This window comes from Porites lutea, chromosome 14, assembly GCF_958299795.1.
Source record: "Porites lutea chromosome 14, jaPorLute2.1, whole genome shotgun sequence".
Classification (NCBI taxonomy): Eukaryota; Metazoa; Cnidaria; class Anthozoa; order Scleractinia; family Poritidae; genus Porites; species Porites lutea.
The window spans coordinates 434,417-454,877 of NC_133214.1; the positions used below are offsets into that span (position 1 = coordinate 434,417).

Consider the following 20,461-nt stretch of genomic DNA (forward strand, 5'->3'; position numbering starts at 1 on the left):
GCTGTGTGTATTATTTGCTATAACCTGTGAGAGAAACACATGTCCAGCCTCTTTACCATGTTACCAGAAAGAAAGGGCCTTGCCTGTCACTTTTAAGTGTGGTCTCAGGAAGAAAGTCGTCCATGGAGTCTTCGCTTCTCTTCAAGACGGAAACAAAGGTGAGTCATAGTGCACGGACAAATAGAGGTTTATCTGGAAATTAGGTTGTAAATAAGCCAATATAGATAGATAGATAGATAGATAGATAGATAGATAGATAGATAGATAGATAGCTTTATTAAAAATCCATTGCAGCCCAAGGGCTGGATTACGGACTGTACAATACGTTGAATACTAAGACTAACTATTATAAATAAATAACAGTAAATAAATAAAACAAAGGAACAAAATACTACGTCATGAAATTTAAGAAAATAGCCGCGAATTTACAATAAAACCATTAGAAAATAGCCGCGTTATGCAAAGTCAATTGTCAGCATCATTATGATCGCCATCATCTTCATCCACATCAATTATGGGCAACATGATTATCACCATGACCATCATCCCGAAGGACCTCTTAGCTGCTACCAGTAGGTGTCATGTCGCCATTAGATGTTTCGTGTATTTTTAGTTGCTGTTTTGTTTTTTCCCCAAAACTTGCTGTGTTCGTTTCTGGAATCGCGTGCTTCCCTAGTTTTTGATCTGATAACTCTTGACTTGAGGAGGAAGTTGAACAATTAATAACCGATGATGGGTTAAACTACACGTACCTTTGTTGGACACTTCTCCACCCGCCATTGCTCTTTATCATCGTTATCATCACAATGATCATGCTCATCATCCATCATCATCCCCATCATCATCATTGTCGTCATCATCATCATCATTATCACCATCAGCAGCACCATCATCATTATCATCACCGTCATCATCATCATCATCATTATCACCATCAGCATCACCATCATCATTATCATCATCATAATCACCGTCATCATCATCGTCACCATTATCATCACCATCATCATCGTAATCATCATCATCACCACCGTCATCAACATCATCATCGTCATCATTATTATCATCATCATCATTATCCCCATTATCATCATTGTCGTCATCATCATTATCGTTATCACCATCATCATCATCATCATCATCATCATCACCATCATCATCACCGTCATCATCATCGTCATCATCAACATCATCATCGTCATCATTATTATCATCATCATCATTATCCCCATTATCATCATTGTCGTCATCATCATTATCGTTATCACCATCATCATCATCATCATCATCACCATCATCATCACCGTCATCATCATCGTCATCATCACCATCATCATCGTCATCATCATCGTCATCATTATTATCATCATTATCATCATCGTCGTTGTCGGCGTCGTCGTGGTCACCATAAACATCAAGGTGGTTGCATCATTACCAAGATAAAAAAATCATCATCGTCATCAACATCATTATTTAAATCCGCGTCGTTATAACTAGAGAGTTAACTGTAGTTAAGAATTCACTTTCAAGGAACGTGGTCAGCGGATAGTTTTCGCTGCAGATCCTGAAAGACGTTAATGTAACATGACCCATCATGGGAAGGAAACGAAAGGCGAGATTCTCCCCATTTTCACCGTCTCACCTTTCTTTGCGCCGAAATTTGCATACTGAGAAGACGTTCCGTGGAGATGATCTGAATATTGTTTTGTTTAGGATTTCTAATCAATCAATCAATCAACCAACCAACAGCAGTAGAGGAACCACTAAATGCAGACACTGTTAATTAAAATAAGCAACTATTGTAGCATTCTTGACCAGAGACCGAAGTGTAAGATTTAATAAAGGTTATTCACACGTGCGTATGAGCTTAGTAAAAATACTAGTGTGTTCATTACGCACCACATGGAGTGCAATTTGGGTACTGAGCGTCAGCAGGCAAGGAATTTAGGTCAAGCTGTAGAAGATATGCTATTTGGACACAGATAGTGTAGGGAGATCCCTGATCTTTTTAGGCAGTAGATTTCATAACTTAAGGCCAATATACCTAATAGAAAACTTCCCATATGTATTAAATCTAGGTACATGTATGACAAATTCCTTGTTCCTCAGTGGATATTTAATACGTCAGGTGTTTTTAGGAGCTGGAAATGTATCACACCATTCTATAAAACGTTGATGTCGATTCGCCTAAAAACTTCTTGATTTTGTCATCTTAGAATGATACATCTCTCTTTTAAAAACTAAAAATCGATGGAAATGCTGTACATATATAATCGTTTTCCAAGACCGAAAAGTTATTGTTGAACTTTCGAGAAACAGGCAGTGACGTCAGTTTCCCAGATTGATTCTTTTCGGTCAGCCAATCAGAAAGAAGCCTTCCTTCTAGGAATTTCTGAAAACCTTCTGAGAAAGGATTTACATTTAAGGTTCTTCACTTAAAACAAAGCACGATCATATCTAATGAAGGTATCGTTGTTTTCGATTGATTCGTTGGATTTCAGGGCAAAAGAACCGTCGATCTTGATAAGACAGGCGTGGAACCAAGGTAGGCGGAAATTTTTTAATTTTATTTTGGTCTATCTAAGGAAACTATTAATACCAAGAGACGCCGTTGAAACTTTGATCTGTTTCTTCGTCATTGTGAGGAAGTGAGCTCTATTTGCTTTTCTTTGATGCTATACGAAATATTGCGTAGTCAAAACATGTGACGAGCATGAAATAAATACGTCTCCGATAAAATCTAGTTATTGCTGCAAGCTTTGTACGAAGAAACGGGAAGGTTTAAGACTTGCTTCCTCAGTAACAAGAAAAAACTTGTTTGACCGGCGTATGATCAGGAAAGTTTCCTCTATTAAAGGTCCCGTTAGCTGGCTTCACTTAAGCACAACCCTAGTACAACTTGGTTTCAGACGTCGCATTTAATTCAGGCGAATAAAAGTGCTATTTCCGCCGGGAAGCAAAACTTCAAAATAGACAACAGGCATAGCTCATGTGATAGCATTAGCTACGCCGTTATTATGTATGCTATTAAATGCATACATAATTTTATAACTGAGTTCAGCACTTGTGTTCCTGATTGTTTATTTCATGGGGAATAACAGGTTTTATAGCTCAGTTAAAATGAAATTGACAGTTTTTTTCGGCAAGAACACCTGCTTTGGTTCAATGATTATGTTACTGGTACTGCAGTCACTTCTTCGTCGTAACTTCTTCTCTTCTGCATCTGTAGTCTTTAATGATCATAAATATTATATTGCAGAGGTTACGTAACAATACCGATGGTTATCAGGCCTGGATGGTTATAGACGGTTTTCACAGTGACGTCATCACATTGTAAAGTCAAAACAGCGAGCTTTAAGAACTTTTATTTACACTAGGTTGAAGATAAAATGTACAAGTTTCCATTCCCGTCGCATGTTTCATTTCGAATTTCGCAGTCCGTGACACCAAAATAGGAATGCTGTCTCGTTGAAAAAAAGTTTCTCCTCTTGATTTTCAAAAGTTTAACCATTTCAAGTATTAGAAGATATGTTTATGCGCACGTAGGCTAGTTCTCGAGTGGAAAGAAAGAGCTTTTATAGAAAAAGGGAACTCCAGATGTTTTTGTTGATTTCCGGCGGCCATATTGGTGGACCAAAACTGTACACCAATATGGCGTCTCCATACAAAGCTCTGCAAAGTTGCGTGAAACGTTTCGGCAAATAACTCAGAAACTGTGGCCGACAAAGACCTGAGACTTGGAAAAACTGTTTATAACATATCATTTTCTTGGCTTCTTTCACTGGACGGCTTCCGATTTATTTTTTTGTTGCGTGACAGTGAAAACGATCTATATTTTCGAGTTTGGGCCACCTGTGTACAAGAGTGCTTCGAATCCCTTAAAAGCCCCGAAATTTACAACCGCTACATACAATATCTTTCATACATATTTATATTTGGACAGTTCAAACCATCTTCTTTTCAATACAGAGTGGTTCGTGCATGCCTGGTATACTTACAGGGTAAAGGATGGCATCAACTAGAAAAAGAAGATACAGTCAAGTCAACGACTCCAGCGAACCAAAGTGGGGAAATCAAGGAGGAGGTTCATGCGAACAAGATACAAATAATCCGAGGACAGGTGGTCGAGAGCCGCGTCACTGGAGCCGTGCACGAGGTAGAAGAGCACGTGGTCGGAGCAGACATGTTCCAGCACTTGCCCCGCCAAAACGAAGAAGGACGGAAAGTGAGCGTAGAGAGACTTTTCAAGAAAAAGAAACCCATCCTCTTGGGTATATGGCCTTGAAAGAGATTTGCGACTCAAACTGTCCTGAAGATGGGATTTTGGAACTCGCAAACAAATCAAAACGATTCGAAGCTTTGCTGAACTGTACGGAAATCCGTCCAGATCTCATGAAGCTAATCATTAGAGCAGTTCATCTTTGCGCTTTATCCGATCAGGTAACGCAACACGCTGAGAAGATACTGCGAATTGTGATAAGAACAAAGTTCCTGCTTTTGCATCTTTCTAGTTTTGTTAGGAAGATTCCACTTCATTCTATAACCGACGACAAGTTTCAACCCAATGATGTGATCCTACAACTGGCGGAAACCTTCCTTGTTCTGTTGCAAAGATTTCGACACGACATAGTGGACACCACCCCTATTGCCGAGCTCAGTGAAGCACTGGAAAAGTTGAAAAGTGATGTTTCATTGCAGGTGGATACAGAAATGTTGGAGAAGAAAGTCATTCGCGTGAAAGAGTTAAGGGACGAAATCATTCGTCGAAGAATTGAATCTTTAAGAAAGCAAGATGATGAATCTGCCCTTGAACCACCAGACGATTTTAGGAAAGTTCGTGTAATTCCTCAGGCAGATGATCTGAAAGTTCATGACAAACCGTTTCTTCGAGCCAACATCGTGGGTGGAAGTTACATTGACCTGGAGCATTACTTAGACGTACAGTTTCGGCTCATGAGAGAGGACTTCATCATTCCTCTCCGCCAGGGTATAAAGGAACTTCGCCGGAAGGACAATAATTGCGGAGCGAGCATTGACAGTGGCCGTAAACACTCTAAAGACGTAAGCGTCTACCGTGACGTGACAGTTCTGTATCCCGTCTGCAGTGGCAAAGGGATGGTTTACAGAATTCGTTTTGACTGGCTTCATCGAAGTGTTAGGCACGTGAAGTGGGAAAAGAGTAAACAGCTCAAGTTTGGCTCACTTCTTTGTCTTTCAGCAGACGATTTTTACAATCTTCTATTTGCGACAGTGGAAAATCGTAATCCAGGTGACCTTCGCTGCGGTGAGCTTGAAGTACGCTTTGAAGGTGTCCAGCTGGAGAAGCTAAATGAGTTTATCAAGGAAAAGAAAAAATTTGACATGGTGGAGTCTCCGGCATTCTTTGAAACATACAGGCACGTGTTGGAGGGTTTGCAGAAAATACAACCTGGTGAGCTTCCCTTCCAAGAACACATCGTCAAATGCAATCCAAATGTGGGACCACCTGGGTACGAAAGCAAAACGAATGGTTTTTTTGTAATGAGTGACATAACAGACAAGGAGGTCGAGGAGAACAATATCGGGCTACTGCTTCATAACAACATGGAAGGAGATAACGACGACAACCAGTCTGCCTCTACCGAAGACAGTTTTCGTGGCTGGGTTCTCCGAACATGGGATTCCGACTCAGATGGCAGCGAGTGGCTTCCAGTTGACCCTGATGTTTTACCAGAAGGTGATTCTGCCTCGCTTGATAGCGACGTTTTCAGCATGGGGGAATCGGAGGACAGCCCATTGACCTCTTCAGAAGACAGTCTGTTTGAATTGGCATTGTGTAAATCTAATTTGGACTTTGAGGATAACGTTTTGCGTTCGGTTGACAGCAACGCAACATTAAATAGCGATTCTTCTCCCTCATTTGTTCAGGCCGCCCCCTCTTCGAGTAATTTCGCCTCTGATGATGCCAGTGAAGCATCAGAAGAAAGTGATGCGTTCGATCCTGGACCCGAGGTTTTAAATATTTATGACCTGGAACTTCATCACGAGAGCTTGGGCTTCAATGCGTCACAGATGCGCGCCTTCAAAATTGCACTGGCGAAAAAGATAGCTGTCATTCAAGGGCCACCTGGAACGGGAAAGACGTATGTTGGACAGAAGATTGCCCGTGTTCTTTTACAGAGTGCCTCTCTTTGGCAAGACGAAGAAAAACTTTCGCCGATTTTGATGGTTTCATATACTAACCATGCTTTGGACGAGTTTCTGGAAGGTCTTCCAAAGGAAGGTAAGATTACAATAAGATCTCGCTGGTTTGCTAAGTTGGCAGAACAGTAACCTTGGCCTTATGCATGTTTACGACAGACAAGCAAATCGTCACCACCAAGCCTCGTTTTGCAGTTGCTAAGGAGCGTAGTTTTGACCGTAGAGCGTAGAGAGTTTTGCAAAAATGAATTTCCAAGGCAGTAGAGATGAAAAGAAAACCTACGTGCAAAGAGTGCAAATGCAAAATTTTTTGCTTACAAAAGAGGTTGCTCGTCTGACGAAGTCATGCACAAGGGCCACTACCTGCGAAATGGCTAAGCAGTTTGAGGCAGTTACGACAATCTTTTCCATATTTGGATAGTATCGTGAAACTTTGACCCTGTCTTCGATACCTTCGCCCAACAAAAAGGATGAACATATTGACAACCTTTGCTAATAGACTGAAGGAGGTTTACTAGTCTTAACACGGTAGCGGTTTTGATGTTTCCGCTCAAACTGTTGAATCTGATCTTAATCATAATTGACATTTCACTCCATAGTCTCTAAAAATAATAACTTTGTTCGATAATTTTGGAAGAACTAATAAGTTGTTGCCTAATGGTCTGAATAAGCGGTGAGGTTTTCAACTGACCTATTTTGAATGTTTTTGCTGGTAAGAAGTTTATTTACGTTTGAAAAGAATTGGTCATTATCCGAGCCAAGTCGAGCCAGTTTGCTTAGATTACAAAAACAATCTTGCAGAGTTGATGGGAACTGTTGTTACAGTATTTCTTTTCGGATTCAAATAACAAAGTTCTGTTTAATTATTCAAAGTTTAATGGAAGTATTCTTCAATCTTTCTTACCAGGAATTGTTCGTGTCGGTGGCCGTTGCAGCGAGAAAATGAAGTGTTGCTCATTGAAATGTCGACGAGATGACGCTAGAGAGAAAAGATCAGTTCCAAAAAAAATTACAAAAGCAAGATTAAGAGCTCGAGATGAACTTAGAGAGCTTCAAAAGGACTTGGATTTTCAGCGTTCAGTAGTAGTGCTGAAATTTTCCCGAAGAGGAATACTCTCTTTTCAAGTGCTGAAGCAGTTTATGAGTGGTTCTCATGTTGGGTGGTTTAGAGATAAAGCGATCGGAAGCATCGAGAGTCTTCTGTTGGATTGGCTGGCGGTTAAAATGGTTGCTAGCAAAGAGTCAGACAAGAAAGTGTATCATGATGTGACAAATAACGCCGACTTTAAGATGCAAGTATCGTTTCGCGAATTTGCAAATGAAGAAGATTTTGAAGATGAAAATCAGGATTTTGAATTAAACCCTTCCAAACTGGTCCTTTACAGAACAGAAGAAACCAATAGGCCGATTGGACTGTGTAAGGATCTACAGCGTAATGAAATCATGTCTGCGTACGAAGAACAGCGTACTCACGACCTCTGGAAGTTGCCGTCCGATCGACGCTGGAAACTTTATAGGTTATGGCTTCAAAGAGCAGAGGAACACTACTTAAATAACCTTCAGAGCGTACAGCCAGATTATGAAAGGGTGTTGGCTCGTAAATATGAGGTTATGCAGGAAGAAGACTTTTATGTTCTTAGAAACGCACGTGTAATTGGCATGACAACTACCTGCGCCGCCAGATACCGTAAAATTCTCCAGCGGATTTCCCCTAAGATAGTTCTGGTGGAAGAAGCTGCTGAAGTACTGGAGGCCCACATAATAACATCATTGACAAAAGGGTGTCAGCACTTGATTTTGATTGGAAATCATCAGCAACTCAGACCCAATCCTGCCGTCTATGAATTGGCAAAGAAGTATAATCTGGATGTGTCTTTATTTGAGAGAATGGTGACCGTTGGGATTCCATGCGAGAGGCTCTCTGTGCAACATCGTATGAGGCCTGAAATTGCTGCCGTGATGAAGCACATCTACGACAATCTTGAGAATCACGAATCTGTGCAAAACTACGAAGATATCAAGGGGATGAAGAAGAACATGTTCTTTCTCAACCACAATCATTTGGAAAACAATAATGATGAATCACACAGTCACACTAACAAACACGAGGCTAAATTTCTGGTTGCTCTGTGTCGCTACCTACTTCAACAAACCTACAGTGCCAGGCAAATTACAATATTGACCACCTACACTGGACAGATGTTTGCAATCAGAGACTTTATCAAACAGCAAAATAGCGAGGACCTCGAAAGTGTTCGCCTGACAACCGTTGACAACTTTCAAGGCGAAGAAAATGACATCATCCTTCTGTCCCTGGTGCGCAGTAACAAGAGCGAAAAAGTTGGTTTCATCAAGATTGTGAACCGCGCATGCGTGGCTCTTTCTCGTGCCAAGAAAGGATTTTATTGCATTGGAAACTTTGATCTTCTTTCTAAGTACAGTGAGTTCTGGAGAAAGGTTGTGAATGATTTGAAAGGGAGTGAGAGCATCGGGAATGCTATGTCTCTTGTTTGTCAAATCCATGACAAAGAAGTAACGGTTGCAACGGCAGAAGAATTCCTTGAGAAAGTCCCTAACGGGGGATGCTTACGGCCCTGCCAGGTGCGTCTTTCCTGCGGTCATACGTGCAGACTCACTTGTCATCCTAAAGACCAAGATCACGAGGAGTACCTCTGTGAAAAGGAGTGTCCCAGAATCATTAAAGGTTGCTCTCACCTTTGCCCTAAACGTTGCTACCAGGAGTGTGAAACTGATTGCCCTGAGGTTGTGGAAAAGAAACTACCATCTTGTGGTCACAGGAAGGAAGTACGATGTGGCCAGGACGTGACCAGGGTAAAGTGCAAATTGCGGTGTGAAAAAATCCTTTCAAAATGTGGACATCGTTGCCAAGCACTTTGTGGTGAACGTTGCACAACTAAATGCAAGGAGATTGGTGAAAGACGTGTTTTGCCATGTGGACATGAAGTCTCCATTTGCTCGGCTTCACCATCAGATTGCAGAATTTTATGTGAGGAAAACTTGGAATGTGGTCACCGTTGCAAGGGCACTTGTGGCGAGTGTCGAATGGGTCGGGTACACAAGCGGTGTAGTGAGAAGTGTGGACGGTTGTTGGTTTGTTCCCATGTCTGTAAAGTGCCCTGCACCAACTCTTGTCCATCATGTTTCGTAAAGTGTGAAAACCGCTGCGTTCATAACTATTGTCGTGCGAAATGTGGAGAGCTATGCGTCCCGTGTAACGAGAAATGTGAGTGGAAGTGTCGCCATTACAAATGCACCAAACTATGCGGCCAGTTGTGCAATCGGCCGAGATGTGATCAGCCCTGCAAGAAACGTCTCTCGTGTGGAGAGAGGAATAATCGTCATCGATGTCGTGGTTTGTGTGGAGAGCCTTGTATTTGCGCTTTATGCGAGAAAAACGACAAAACAATTCCCATCACCAAATTTTTCCTAGGAAGCGAAGACGAGAAGGACGCGCTGTTTATTCAGCTTCCTGACTGTAAACATATTTTCGCGGTCAAAGATCTTGACAGGTATTATAGACTTACTTATTTAGATAATGTTGTACCTCTACAATACAGACCCCAAAGGAACAAACCCAACTGTTCGCATTAGAGAGGTCACCATATCATATAGGTAGGAAATGTATAAACCTTCCTGCATCTGGAATGCACAGAACTGTTCGAAATAGAGAGGTTGTCCATCATACGGGGTCGTTGGCTTGCACTTCTTTATTCAGTAGCTTTCAGGACATCTGTTGAGCACTTCATTATCTCCATCAAGAGATTAGAGTAGGCACCGATGCTTGAAAATGTTCGTTTAGAAGACAAAGAACAAAGTTTTCCTTAGTTGACGGAATGAAATAATCCGATTTCTTTTTCTCCCCAACAAAAATCGTTACGACGAGAAAGAAAACTGAAAAATTACGGAAAAATCTCTGCAATCTAGACCGTACACTTTGTTTTGCATCTTCCATCCACAATGTCTAAAACTGCCCATGAAATGAAAACTGTTTCATGGTAACTTCATCTTGTTTTAGGGAACCAGCCTATTAACTTCTCAATTAATGTCAGTTTTATCTTTAATCGTTTCTTAGGCACATGGACACGTCTCCTGACAATTCGATCCAACTAAAATCTTGCCCGCGATGTACGACTCCAATTCGTCGAAGCCTGCGATACGGCAATGTGATTAAACAGCAGCTTCAAAATATAGAGGAAGTCAAAAAGAAGGTGATTGGTCATTCTTCCGAATTAGAGGAAGCGAAAGGAAAATTGAAAAAGCGTTTGAATGACCTGAAAAACCAATTTAGCGAGGAAAGAAACATGGTGGAGTGGAAGAGGTTGGAATGGAGGGTGGAGAGAATGTCAAAGGGAATCATGGCAGCTGTTACTGAAAACCAAGTAACTTTGATGGAGCGTTATTACCATATGAGCGACAAACTTAAAAAAGGTCTTCTTAATGATGTTGCTCACCGTGAAGCCAGTTCAGAGAGTCGTTTGGAAGGTATAACATTTTTTTTGCAGTATTTTAACATATAATAGTGAGAAATATAAGCTGGTTGGCTTGTGAAATGCCACTGTTAGTGTGGACGTAATCGCGGCCACTGAGTTCCTTTTGCACGTCCTACTGGGATGGTGTTTCATTTCAGTATTACCCTTCAATTGATTTCCAGGGTAAGTTCTTTACTAGCCTGTTCAAGGCTCCAAGATGGTAGTGCAGTCGTCCATCTCCTAAAAAGCGCGCGGGGATTGGGGAGAGAGGCAACCGCCTCCTTCCTGAAATCGCGCGCGTATTATTTTCGCTTGGCTTGTTTTATTTTTGCGACGTTCCTTCCATCTGAGAGCCTGGCACAGCCCAGCTCTTTACTTCGTTCCAAGGCTTTCGATCGAGTGTCCCATGTAAACCTATCATTTAATCTAGAATACCTTGGTGGTAAGGGTTCTTTGTTGGCCTGTTTCAGATCATACTTATCTGGCAAAGGACATAGGGTCGTGATAGATAATGAGCCGTCCGATTTCCTTGTATTTACATCTGGGTCCCTCAAGTGTCGATTCTCGGACCTTTACTCTTCTCAAACTTTATTAATGACATGCCTAAAGTTATCGCACGTGCTTTCGTTCCTGGGTGGGACTCCCATATTAAAGGGGCGGGGATGCTCGTCGTCTCGCTTAGGATTTTGGTATCGCTTAGGGTGGTCTGGGCAAAACACCATTATATTTAGCCGTAAAGGTCTCTTTTAGGGTTGCACTCGAAGAAATATTAAAAAAATTAAATATTTTCAATTCGTTTTATTTACTCGATCCTTGTAATCAAAGTTTAAAATGATCGCTTTTAGGGGTCAAAAAAAAGGTTGGGCCATGCCCAGTTTGGTCTCCTTTAGGGGTTTAGTTCAAAATTTTGTGACGAGCATGCCCGCCCCTTTCATATGGGAGTCCTCCCGGGATTTCGTTTAATGCTTGGGCATGATGATTGTGATAAATTACAGGATGACTTAAATGAGTTATTTAAGTGGTCTCAAACTTGGGGAATGAAGTTCAATGTTAAAAAGGTTTTGAGGGTGGCACGTGTTACATCCATTGTTGATAACGACGATTTTTAGCGCAACACAGCGTTGCAGGGATTATTTCCTTGGGGGAATTAAGTTAGACCGTGTTGCTGTTGAGAAAGACTTGGGGATTTTGATCAGTCACCTCCAAAGGTGAAACGATGCTCAGTCTTCTTTATCTTACATGTAAAGAAATAACTGATATTAGAACAAAGAAATTACTTCATATAACTTGGGTTCGATCGCGCCTTGAATAGGCTAGCGTGGTATGGTAGCTGCATACTAAAAGAACATTACTAGCTTAGAACAGGTGCAACACAGGGCGACGAGATTCATTCTTGGTAAGGATTACTCTTAGCACGAGCGCCTTAGTATCTCTAACAGTATCGTAGAAAAATTAATGATCTGGTATTCTTTTTTAAGTGTTATATGAATATGTGTAATTTAAATATTATGGATTATGTGTCTTTTAATTTTAAGGAATCCTTTAAGGGATTGTCGCGTGCACTTTTTCCAACAACCTCTCTCGTTTTCCACCACATGAACCTTAACCTTTGATTAACTGAAAAGTACATTATTGTTTGTGTGAAAAGTTACATTTTTGATGCAGGTTGCCTACTTCAGGAGGAACTTGATCACTTTAAAAAGCGTTTCATGCCTGAATTAGCCACAGAAAAGGAACTACAAGACATAAATCTGGAGTTCACGCGACTTTATCTGCAACTGGAATTGTGTTTGTTGAAACACGATGTGATGAGGTTAAACCTTACACTAGATGAAACCTTCCGTCACGTGGTGCAAGAAATCCGCGATGATTTGTCGAGTGGTAAGCTGATAGAAGCCGAGAAGCTTGATAAACTCTTGGAGAAGCTGGTGGAGATCAGGTAAATAGCTTACATGTAATAACAGCTCCCTTGCAGACTCATTTGCTGTGGTAACTAAACTCAGTGGGGGATCCAGGGGAGGGGCCCGGGGAGCCTGGCCGCTCCCCTTTTTTTAAGACCAAACTGAGGCCCGAAGGGCCAAAAAAAATGTTTTTGAGACCGGGCTCCCCCTTATCTCAGAGTCTGGATGACCGGGCTTCTCCCTTTTCTGAAGGTCTGGATCCCCCACTGAAACTGTAGTTAACCCTTTAAGTCCCAATAGTGACCAACAGCAATTTTCTCCTAACAATGTCCATACATCGTCAAGAGATAAGGTTGTGAGAATATAAAAAATGATCAGGAAAGAGAAAATACCTCGATGTTTTATTAATTCCCTCAACTAATTCTTAAAGGAATGTATGGAGATCAGTTTGGAGAATTTGTATGTGGATATTGGGGCTTAAAGGGTTAAAGGAGCTGTGTCACGAAATCAGCCAAATTAGGAAATTACAAAATGCCCGTTAAATTAAGAGAAACATAAAAATAACCGCTTAAAACTTTAAAGGAAGGTTAAAATAACATAACAGATATAACAGATGTCACGGATGGGCAAAACTGAAGAAGATTGAAACGGATTGAAACTAGGATTTTTGAAAACTGTTCAGCCTAACAGTTTTTCAAAGTTGATTCGTGCTGTTTGCAACTTCAAAAATAATGCTCAGGAGTCATATTTGTTTGTCTCAGATCTCTGATTTTGTCATTTACATGTAATTTCTTTACTTACTTTAAATTCCTTCGCGATTGAGGGCGAGTAATTGGCAAAATTAAACAAAATGAACTGGACTGCCCTGACACAGCCCCTTTAAGTTGTGCCAGTTTTCATAACATCAATCTCGAATAAGCTTTTCATGCGATGATTTTTCTAGACACACTTCTCCTTCGTTTACTGACCTTTACTGTTATGACTAAGCACGAAGACAGCATAATTTATCCTGCTGTTATCCTTTTGCCTGTTGTAAATAACTGTTATTGTCATTTTACGAAAAGTGGTGATTTTCCAAGGCTACCCCCTAATAAAATCCATGATGCCGACCTTTACTTCGCTAGTAAAGTCAGTTTGATCAGTATGGCGAGGAGAATTTGAATATTAAAGAACATCTCTTTTTTGGGCCAGTGAGACAGTTTGTTTTGGTTTCAGGAATGCATATCCCGCCCTTGTTCCACTGACCCCAGAGGAAAGGAAACAGATCGTTTCAGCAGTTGGTTTAAAACAAGGTCACTGGTTCAAATGTCCCAAGGGACACGTCTACGCCATCGGTGAGTGCGGTGGTGCTATGGAGAGAGGCAAGTGTCCTGATTGCGGGGCTGTGATTGGTGGAGCGAATCATGCACTTGAAGAGGGAAATGAATTGGCACCTGAAATGGACGGTGCAAGACACGCAGCCTGGTCTGAACAGGCAAACTTAGAAAATTACCTCATTGTTGATGAAGCATAAAAACGATTTTGAGAAGGTTCTCCTTTTACTTTGCTTCAAAAGTTGCTATGGTCCCAATTACATTTTTCTTAAAGAAAGATATGTTCGTCACAGTAGTGATTGCAATTTAAGCAATTGCGAATTAATCCAAATTAAAAAAAACTGGGACTTAAACGAGATTCTAACCCATGGCCTCTGCGTTAGCGCTACAGCTGCTCCCAATGTATTGGTCTTCTTTGCTCAGTGGATAGAGCATTGCAGCGCCAACGCAGAATCCGTTGAAGTTCCGATTTTTTTTTCGGGTTAATTTGCAATTGCTTAAACTTTTTGTCCACGAAAAGTTAAAGCAAAAAAGATAATTTCTATGTTCAGTTATTAAAACATCATAATCGGCGCCAGTCCGCTCTACTAATTTCCTAGGGTTTTAGTAACGACGTTATTGATAAAATGAATTCGCGTTATGATCAAACATTCCCGCGTTTATTCTAGCTCGCTTTAATGTAGGTAAATGTCTAGAAAGGAAAAGAAAAATTAGTTGTCGTGTGTTTACGTCCTCCATGAACGTCGACAAGGTAAATTTTTTTTTTGCTCACTGTCTATAGAGCGTTTTCACATGACGTCACGGCGGCTTTATTGCTGTTCTCGAAAACAAAGAAACGGCCGCCATGTTTGGCTATGTTGGTGTACCAAGAAAATCTTTTGGGAGTTGAACGGCTGTTCTTATGTTCCAAAGCGTTCTTTTGTTCCAATAAATTTGCATAGATGCTGGTCACGTGAGTGAAAACGTTCTATTGATATTTTGACGTTCTCGTTGACGCTCCCATAGTGGTTGCAGAAGTTACTTCTGTGCATTTAAGATAACTGGGGCCGATTCGGCTGCCACATTAGAATCCATTAGAATGTTTAGAACTATGATAAGTAAAGACGATCATTAATTGTGAGTGGTGAACGTATACCTGGAAAGGATAGTTGGCGAGTTTTTTTTAAAAATAACAAACAACAGTTTATCAAGGTATCTCATTTTGTGGTCTGGAGGGCCTTTCTTTCTTTCATTGCATGCCCATATCAGTTTTTGTATAATATAAAACTAAAGTGATCATAACTTGTTGAGGATACGAGGGGGTTTGTTGATATACAGAATAAATTTTAGAAAGAAACGCATAACTTTTGGTTCTTGTTAACATTTTCTATTGATTAGTTTAACTACGTCAGTCACTAAGGAATGGTTGGTTTGATTGCATGATGAAATTAGCCAAATTGATAGATTGCCAGATTGATTAATTAGGAGCAAAAAAAACTGGCCAAGGATCCATCTTTCTCGCCATGTAAGGGAATACGGGAAATTTTTGCTCGTGAAATCTGGAATCCGGAATACAGCAGCAGGAATCCGGAATCTAAGTTCCACTAAAAAAGATCCGGACTCCAGTGATTGGAATCCGGAATCCACCGCCGGAGTCCAGAATCTAAGATTGTTTTGGATTCCCTTATATGGGGTGATATCTTGTGAAACGAATTACAACGAAAGGAGTGAGGAATATAACTGCCAGTATAACAAAAGACACTACCTTTCTTCTTCCATTCTTCGGGGTCTTACAAATGACTAAGTAAACTAGATAAGACGTTACAATTTGAAACTGGAAGGATAGTGTGGAATATGAGACATTTTTAAAGTATTAAAATAACATGACTGCTGCATGAGTGCTTCTATAGTTGATTAGGTTCTCCTTTAGGATCCGGTGCTTCAATTTAGTCACCGTCGGTCCTTGCGGCTTCCTAACGTGAAACGCATTAGGGTAGTTAGTAATCATACATGGTTTGACTAGTTCACAACCAAAAACTGAAACGCATTTAAGAAATTTTCGTTGTGAAGGTAAGTTGATCAAAACTGTAGTAAACGGGCCCTTACTGAAATTTCTTCGAAACCAAACGGAGACGTCTGCTACGCAGGCTATGCGAGCGGAGACAGTCGAGACATTATATTTCTCGTTTTTGGGTGAGTAAAATTTCACGCCTTTTTATGAGTGGTCCTCAGTCAACAGCTTCCGCTTCAAGAAAGGTGAAAAAAACGCTGTCATGATCATTATATTCATCGTGACTGGAATGTAGAAAACTCCACGCTTGCACCCACCGGCCGCGCCCTATCCTGCCACGAACTCATGCGCACACGTGCACCGCCAGTTGAAAGGCTGAGCTACCGCGCATGTGATTCAGTGTAATTTCTTGTTCGGGGACGTGCGCGTCTTTCGCAGATTCTGGGCCTTTTTACAACTTAAAAGGTAAGAATGCACACGGAATGTTTTGCCGAACATTTTACAAGTATTTTGCTGGATGTTGTGATGAAGTGCATTTTCCCTTTAATTTGTTTTAAACAGATATTTGACAGTGACATCGACATGAAACCGGACAACCCCATGTGTGAAGATGACACTAGAGGTCAGGCACAATCCTACTGTTTATACACTGTTAGGTGGTTAAATTTATAAATATGAGCTTTAAAACAAGACCATGGCCCTAAATAAGCTTACCTAATCTACTGCAGAGCCTCGGATACATATGTAAAACTGGAGGGAGCCTTTAGGATAACTTATTGACATTAAGCTTGCTGAAATGCCTTTTCTTTCCAACAGAAGTACGTGATGAAATATCCATTGATATATGTTCAAGGCAAAGAACTACTACCTTATCAAAATACCCTATGGCTTCTTATACGGTACCCGTGCACCGATCATAATGATAAGGGTTAAGCCCCAGTGAGAATAGTGATTAGGGTAAAGCCCTGAGAATGGTGGTTAGCGTTAAAGGAGCTGTGTCACGAAATTCAGCCAAAGTAGGTAATTACACAGTGCCCGTTAATAACAAACATTAAAGGAAGGTTAAAATAACACAACAGATACAACGTATGCCACCGATGGGCAAAACTGAAGAAGATGGAAACGGATTAAAATTAGGGTTTTTGAAAACTGTTCAGTCTAACAATTTTTCAAAGTTGATCTCTGTTGTTTGCAACTTCAAAAATAATGATCAAGAGACGTATTTATTTGTCTTGAATCTCTGATTTTGTCATTTACATGTAATTTCTTTGCCTAGTTTAAGTTCCATAGCAATTGAGGGCGGGTAATTGCCAAAATATAACAGAATGAACTGGACTGCCGTGACACAGCCCCTTTGAGCACTGACCACACTGGTTAGGGTTAAGACCTGAGAATTCGTTGAGAGAATGCTGAATAATGTATCGGTCAAATCGAAGCTTCAACATGCCCCCCCCCCCCCCCCCGGGCATACCCCGGGCATTTGACACCTTTGCCGTCCCGGGGAGGAGGGAATTTGATTATCAGAGTCTTCCAGTTGGTGGGGAATTTGATCCCCATGCTTTAGGGGTGGGGAATTTGAACTGCACCCTCGATTTCATGTAAAATCTTTGGCATGGTGAGCTATGGGGGACGCGGTGTTAGAGGATTTTCGTGGAAAAGATTGTGCCTTTGTGGCCAATTGGTTACGAGGAAAGGGCTTAAACAAGCTTTGTGGCGTATTTGAAGTATTTAAATTTAAAATTTTTAATATTGGATTCAGGCTTTGAATGTATGAATGTATTTTACTGTTGTGTAGCGGCGATTCAATACAACAACATAAAATAAAATAAAATAAAAAGCTCAGGTCAACTACTTAATGACCTACTGCAAGTATGTTGATTAATAAGGTGAGCGATGATGCATGTAAGTGAAATGGTCATGATGTAGTAATCTCAATAGGTGGGACCTTTTTTATAGAACGCTTTGTATGTTGCATGAGAAAGAAAAGCTGCGCATTCAGTGACCTTGTAGCAGCGATTTCCGCCGCTTTGCACGAGACTTTTGTTCGTAGTAAATACGCTAACAGTGTTTCTCAGTTTTTGCTATATTTATAAAGATTTTGTTCGACAACTGAAGGCGTTTCTGCCGTCCTTCTGTCATTTTTGTGCCTGTGAAATGTCCCGGGGGTGGGGGCATTTGATCACCTGAATTGACCCCAGTGTGGGGCATTTGAACAGCATTTTGGCCCGGGTAGGGGGGAATTTGAACAATAATTTTCAAAAAAGTCAAATGCCCGGGGGGTTGCCCGGGGGGGGGGGGCATGTTCAAGCTTCGATTTGACCGATACATAAGGTTATGCAGTGACTTGAAATGGTTAGCTTCTTTTTATGGTTACGGTTGTTGCTATACAGCTTCAATTCAAAAGGTCCTTCATCAGCAGTGAATCCTGAGTAGTGTAATGGGTTAGGTAGTAGACAGCAAACCCTAGCTTTGGGTTTGAGTCCTCCTCATGCTACTCTAAATGTTTTTCCTTAAAAATTGAAGAGACTAACACTTTCACAAGCATTTGTTGAGCAGAAATTGAAAAAAAAAAGACATCTTAAGATGCTGGAACACATTAAGTTGAAAATGGAACAAAACCAGCCCATAAGATATGGCCACAAATATAATTCCATAGAAAGAATCCTGTATAAATGGCAAATACAAGTTGGTGTGTGGATACTGTGTGAATAGCTACTGGGTATTAAATACAGGAGCTATTTACAGTCAAGGAAAACAAAGTGTGACAGGATACATTTTTGCCAAAGAGTTGAGTTGTTGATCGATTAGTGTTTTGCTGCAAATTGAGGTGACCTCAAGGTACAGAACTTTCAGCAAGAGGAAGTTTGAATTTAAGTGTTGAACAGACATTCATAATGAAGTGCAATGTTATGACGTGTAAATCTGTTTATTCAGGTGTGAAAGCTCATATTTGTAAGCTCGATTGAATAGCCTTAGGGCCTGTTTACATGGAGGTGGGGGACCCCAGATAGGTGAGGTAACATGCGGCGGGTCACCCCACCTATCATGTAAATGTGATCAAATTAAAATGAGAGATTATGTGGAGAGGTGGGTTACCCCCCAAAGCCAGTTACCTCACCTACCTGGGGTCCCCCACCTCCATGTAAACAGGCCCTTAGTTTTGATAAATTTTTATCATTGTGTCATTTTTTTAATAATCTCCTAATGCCCTTGTTTGGAAACAATGGTAATAATCACCTAACTCAATGGTACATTATCTGTTGAGAATATGACAAGTTACCCAGTTGCAGTGACTGTGCCTTGCATTTTAGTTTCCTTTGCAATTTCAGAACTGCGGAAAAACAAAATAATGCAAAATACAAGCACAACAGAAAGGTCTGATGATATTGTAATTTATTTCTCTGCTTTGCTTCTGGCTTCTAAGAAATACAAAACTGCAATAATTATCCACTGACCACCACAAAGGTAACCACTTTGTGAGTTATGAAGACATCATCCCTTCCTTCATCCCCCACCTCCTAGCAACATGGAAGCCTATTAAACATTTTAGAACGGTTTAAAGTTCTTCCCTCCCCTGGTGCTGTGCCTTGTCGTGGCGGGGAGGCTTGCGTGCTCTTGTTACCGTGAGAGCTATGATGGCGGGAGCTTATGCTCCTGGAAGATATAGCCGGATTGCTCTTAGGGAGAGGGGCCAGACTAAACAGCACCCTGGTCCATTTCTGATATCAACCCTGCATGACATCACACCTGAGGATTTTCAAGCTAGCAAGAGATCACATAAGACGACCCAGACACGCAACTCCAGGAAATTCACAATAACCAACATGCCTACTCAGTAGGTTCTTAAACTGACTGTTCCTCTACACTGCATCCCTGATACCTGCCCCATACATTCCAGATATCAGACTGGAAACTTATGGAAGATACTACCTGTATGAAATTGGTTTCCTTATGGTGGCTGGAGGATTGTGTATGACTAGGTTCCAATGAAAGCTGAACTTGTGGATATAGTGTAGTGGTGTTTGGCCGATGAACTGTTTCGACAGAAACCGGTGTCACTTGGGGTGGGTCAACCTTTGGGATGATAAGGATTTACTAGGATCGGAGGTCCCAGACCATCAGGATCATGGTAGATCAAATGAACCGATGAATTTTTGTCCAGAGTGGAGTCATCAGTTCATTTGATCTACCATGATCTGAGTGATCTCGGATCACTTATTCTCATTCAGATCGTCTCAAAGAGCTCACTCTTAATAATCTACATGCCATGAGAGATCAGCAAACATAGAACCGGTTAACCTTTAAACCAGTAAGTATGGAAACCAGAAACTCATACTAACAGTTCTTCCTTATTTGTAGTGTTCAACTACAAAAGCATTCCTGATGCCTGCCCATTTTGCTGTGGTGTCAACCTGCAAATCGAAGGAACCTACCATCCAAAACCAGGAAATCTAGGATACTCAACACACCCACTCAGTCAGTACTAATGCTGACTGTTCCTCTTCACTTGTTGTTATCATGGATCCACAACTGCATCCCTGATGCCTGCCCCATGCATTCCAGATATCAGACTGGAAACACACTTAT

At 41.0% G+C, this 20,461-nt stretch overlaps 1 protein-coding gene across 3 annotated transcripts; it reads left to right on the forward strand.

The window, feature by feature from the left end:
• The first annotated feature begins 2,434 nt into the window (after positions 1 to 2,434).
• LOC140924325 (NFX1-type zinc finger-containing protein 1-like) lies at positions 2,435 to 15,202 on the forward strand. 3 transcript variants are annotated; one of them, XM_073374354.1, is made up of 6 exons: positions 2,435 to 2,545; positions 3,970 to 6,262; positions 7,088 to 9,710; positions 10,274 to 10,683; positions 12,336 to 12,609; positions 13,787 to 15,202. In XM_073374354.1, exons 2-6 carry the CDS (start codon positions 4,009 to 4,011, stop codon positions 14,082 to 14,084), a joined length of 5,859 nt encoding a protein of 1,952 aa, XP_073230455.1. In that variant the 5' UTR covers positions 2,435 to 2,545; positions 3,970 to 4,008; the 3' UTR covers positions 14,085 to 15,202. The 3 variants fall into 3 exon arrangements, with proteins under 3 accessions (XP_073230455.1, XP_073230454.1, XP_073230453.1); XM_073374353.1 differs by having other exon boundaries at positions 2,448 to 2,545; positions 3,944 to 6,262; XM_073374352.1 differs by lacking the exon at positions 2,435 to 2,545 and having other exon boundaries at positions 3,756 to 6,262.
• Positions 15,203 to 20,461: the final 5,259 nt, after the last annotated feature.

Bases quoted from the DNA above. Each gene is read 5' to 3' on its own strand.
- LOC140924325 (XM_073374354.1), top strand. From the start codon at position 4,009: ATGGCATCAACTAGAAAAAGAAGATACAGTCAAGTCAACGACTCCAGC. The intron at 6,263-7,087 runs GTAAGATTACAA...CTTTCTTACCAG, and splicing joins GGAAGGTCTTCCAAAGGAAG to GAATTGTTCGTGTCGGTGGC. The intron at 9,711-10,273 runs GTATTATAGACT...ATCGTTTCTTAG, and splicing joins GCGGTCAAAGATCTTGACAG to GCACATGGACACGTCTCCTG.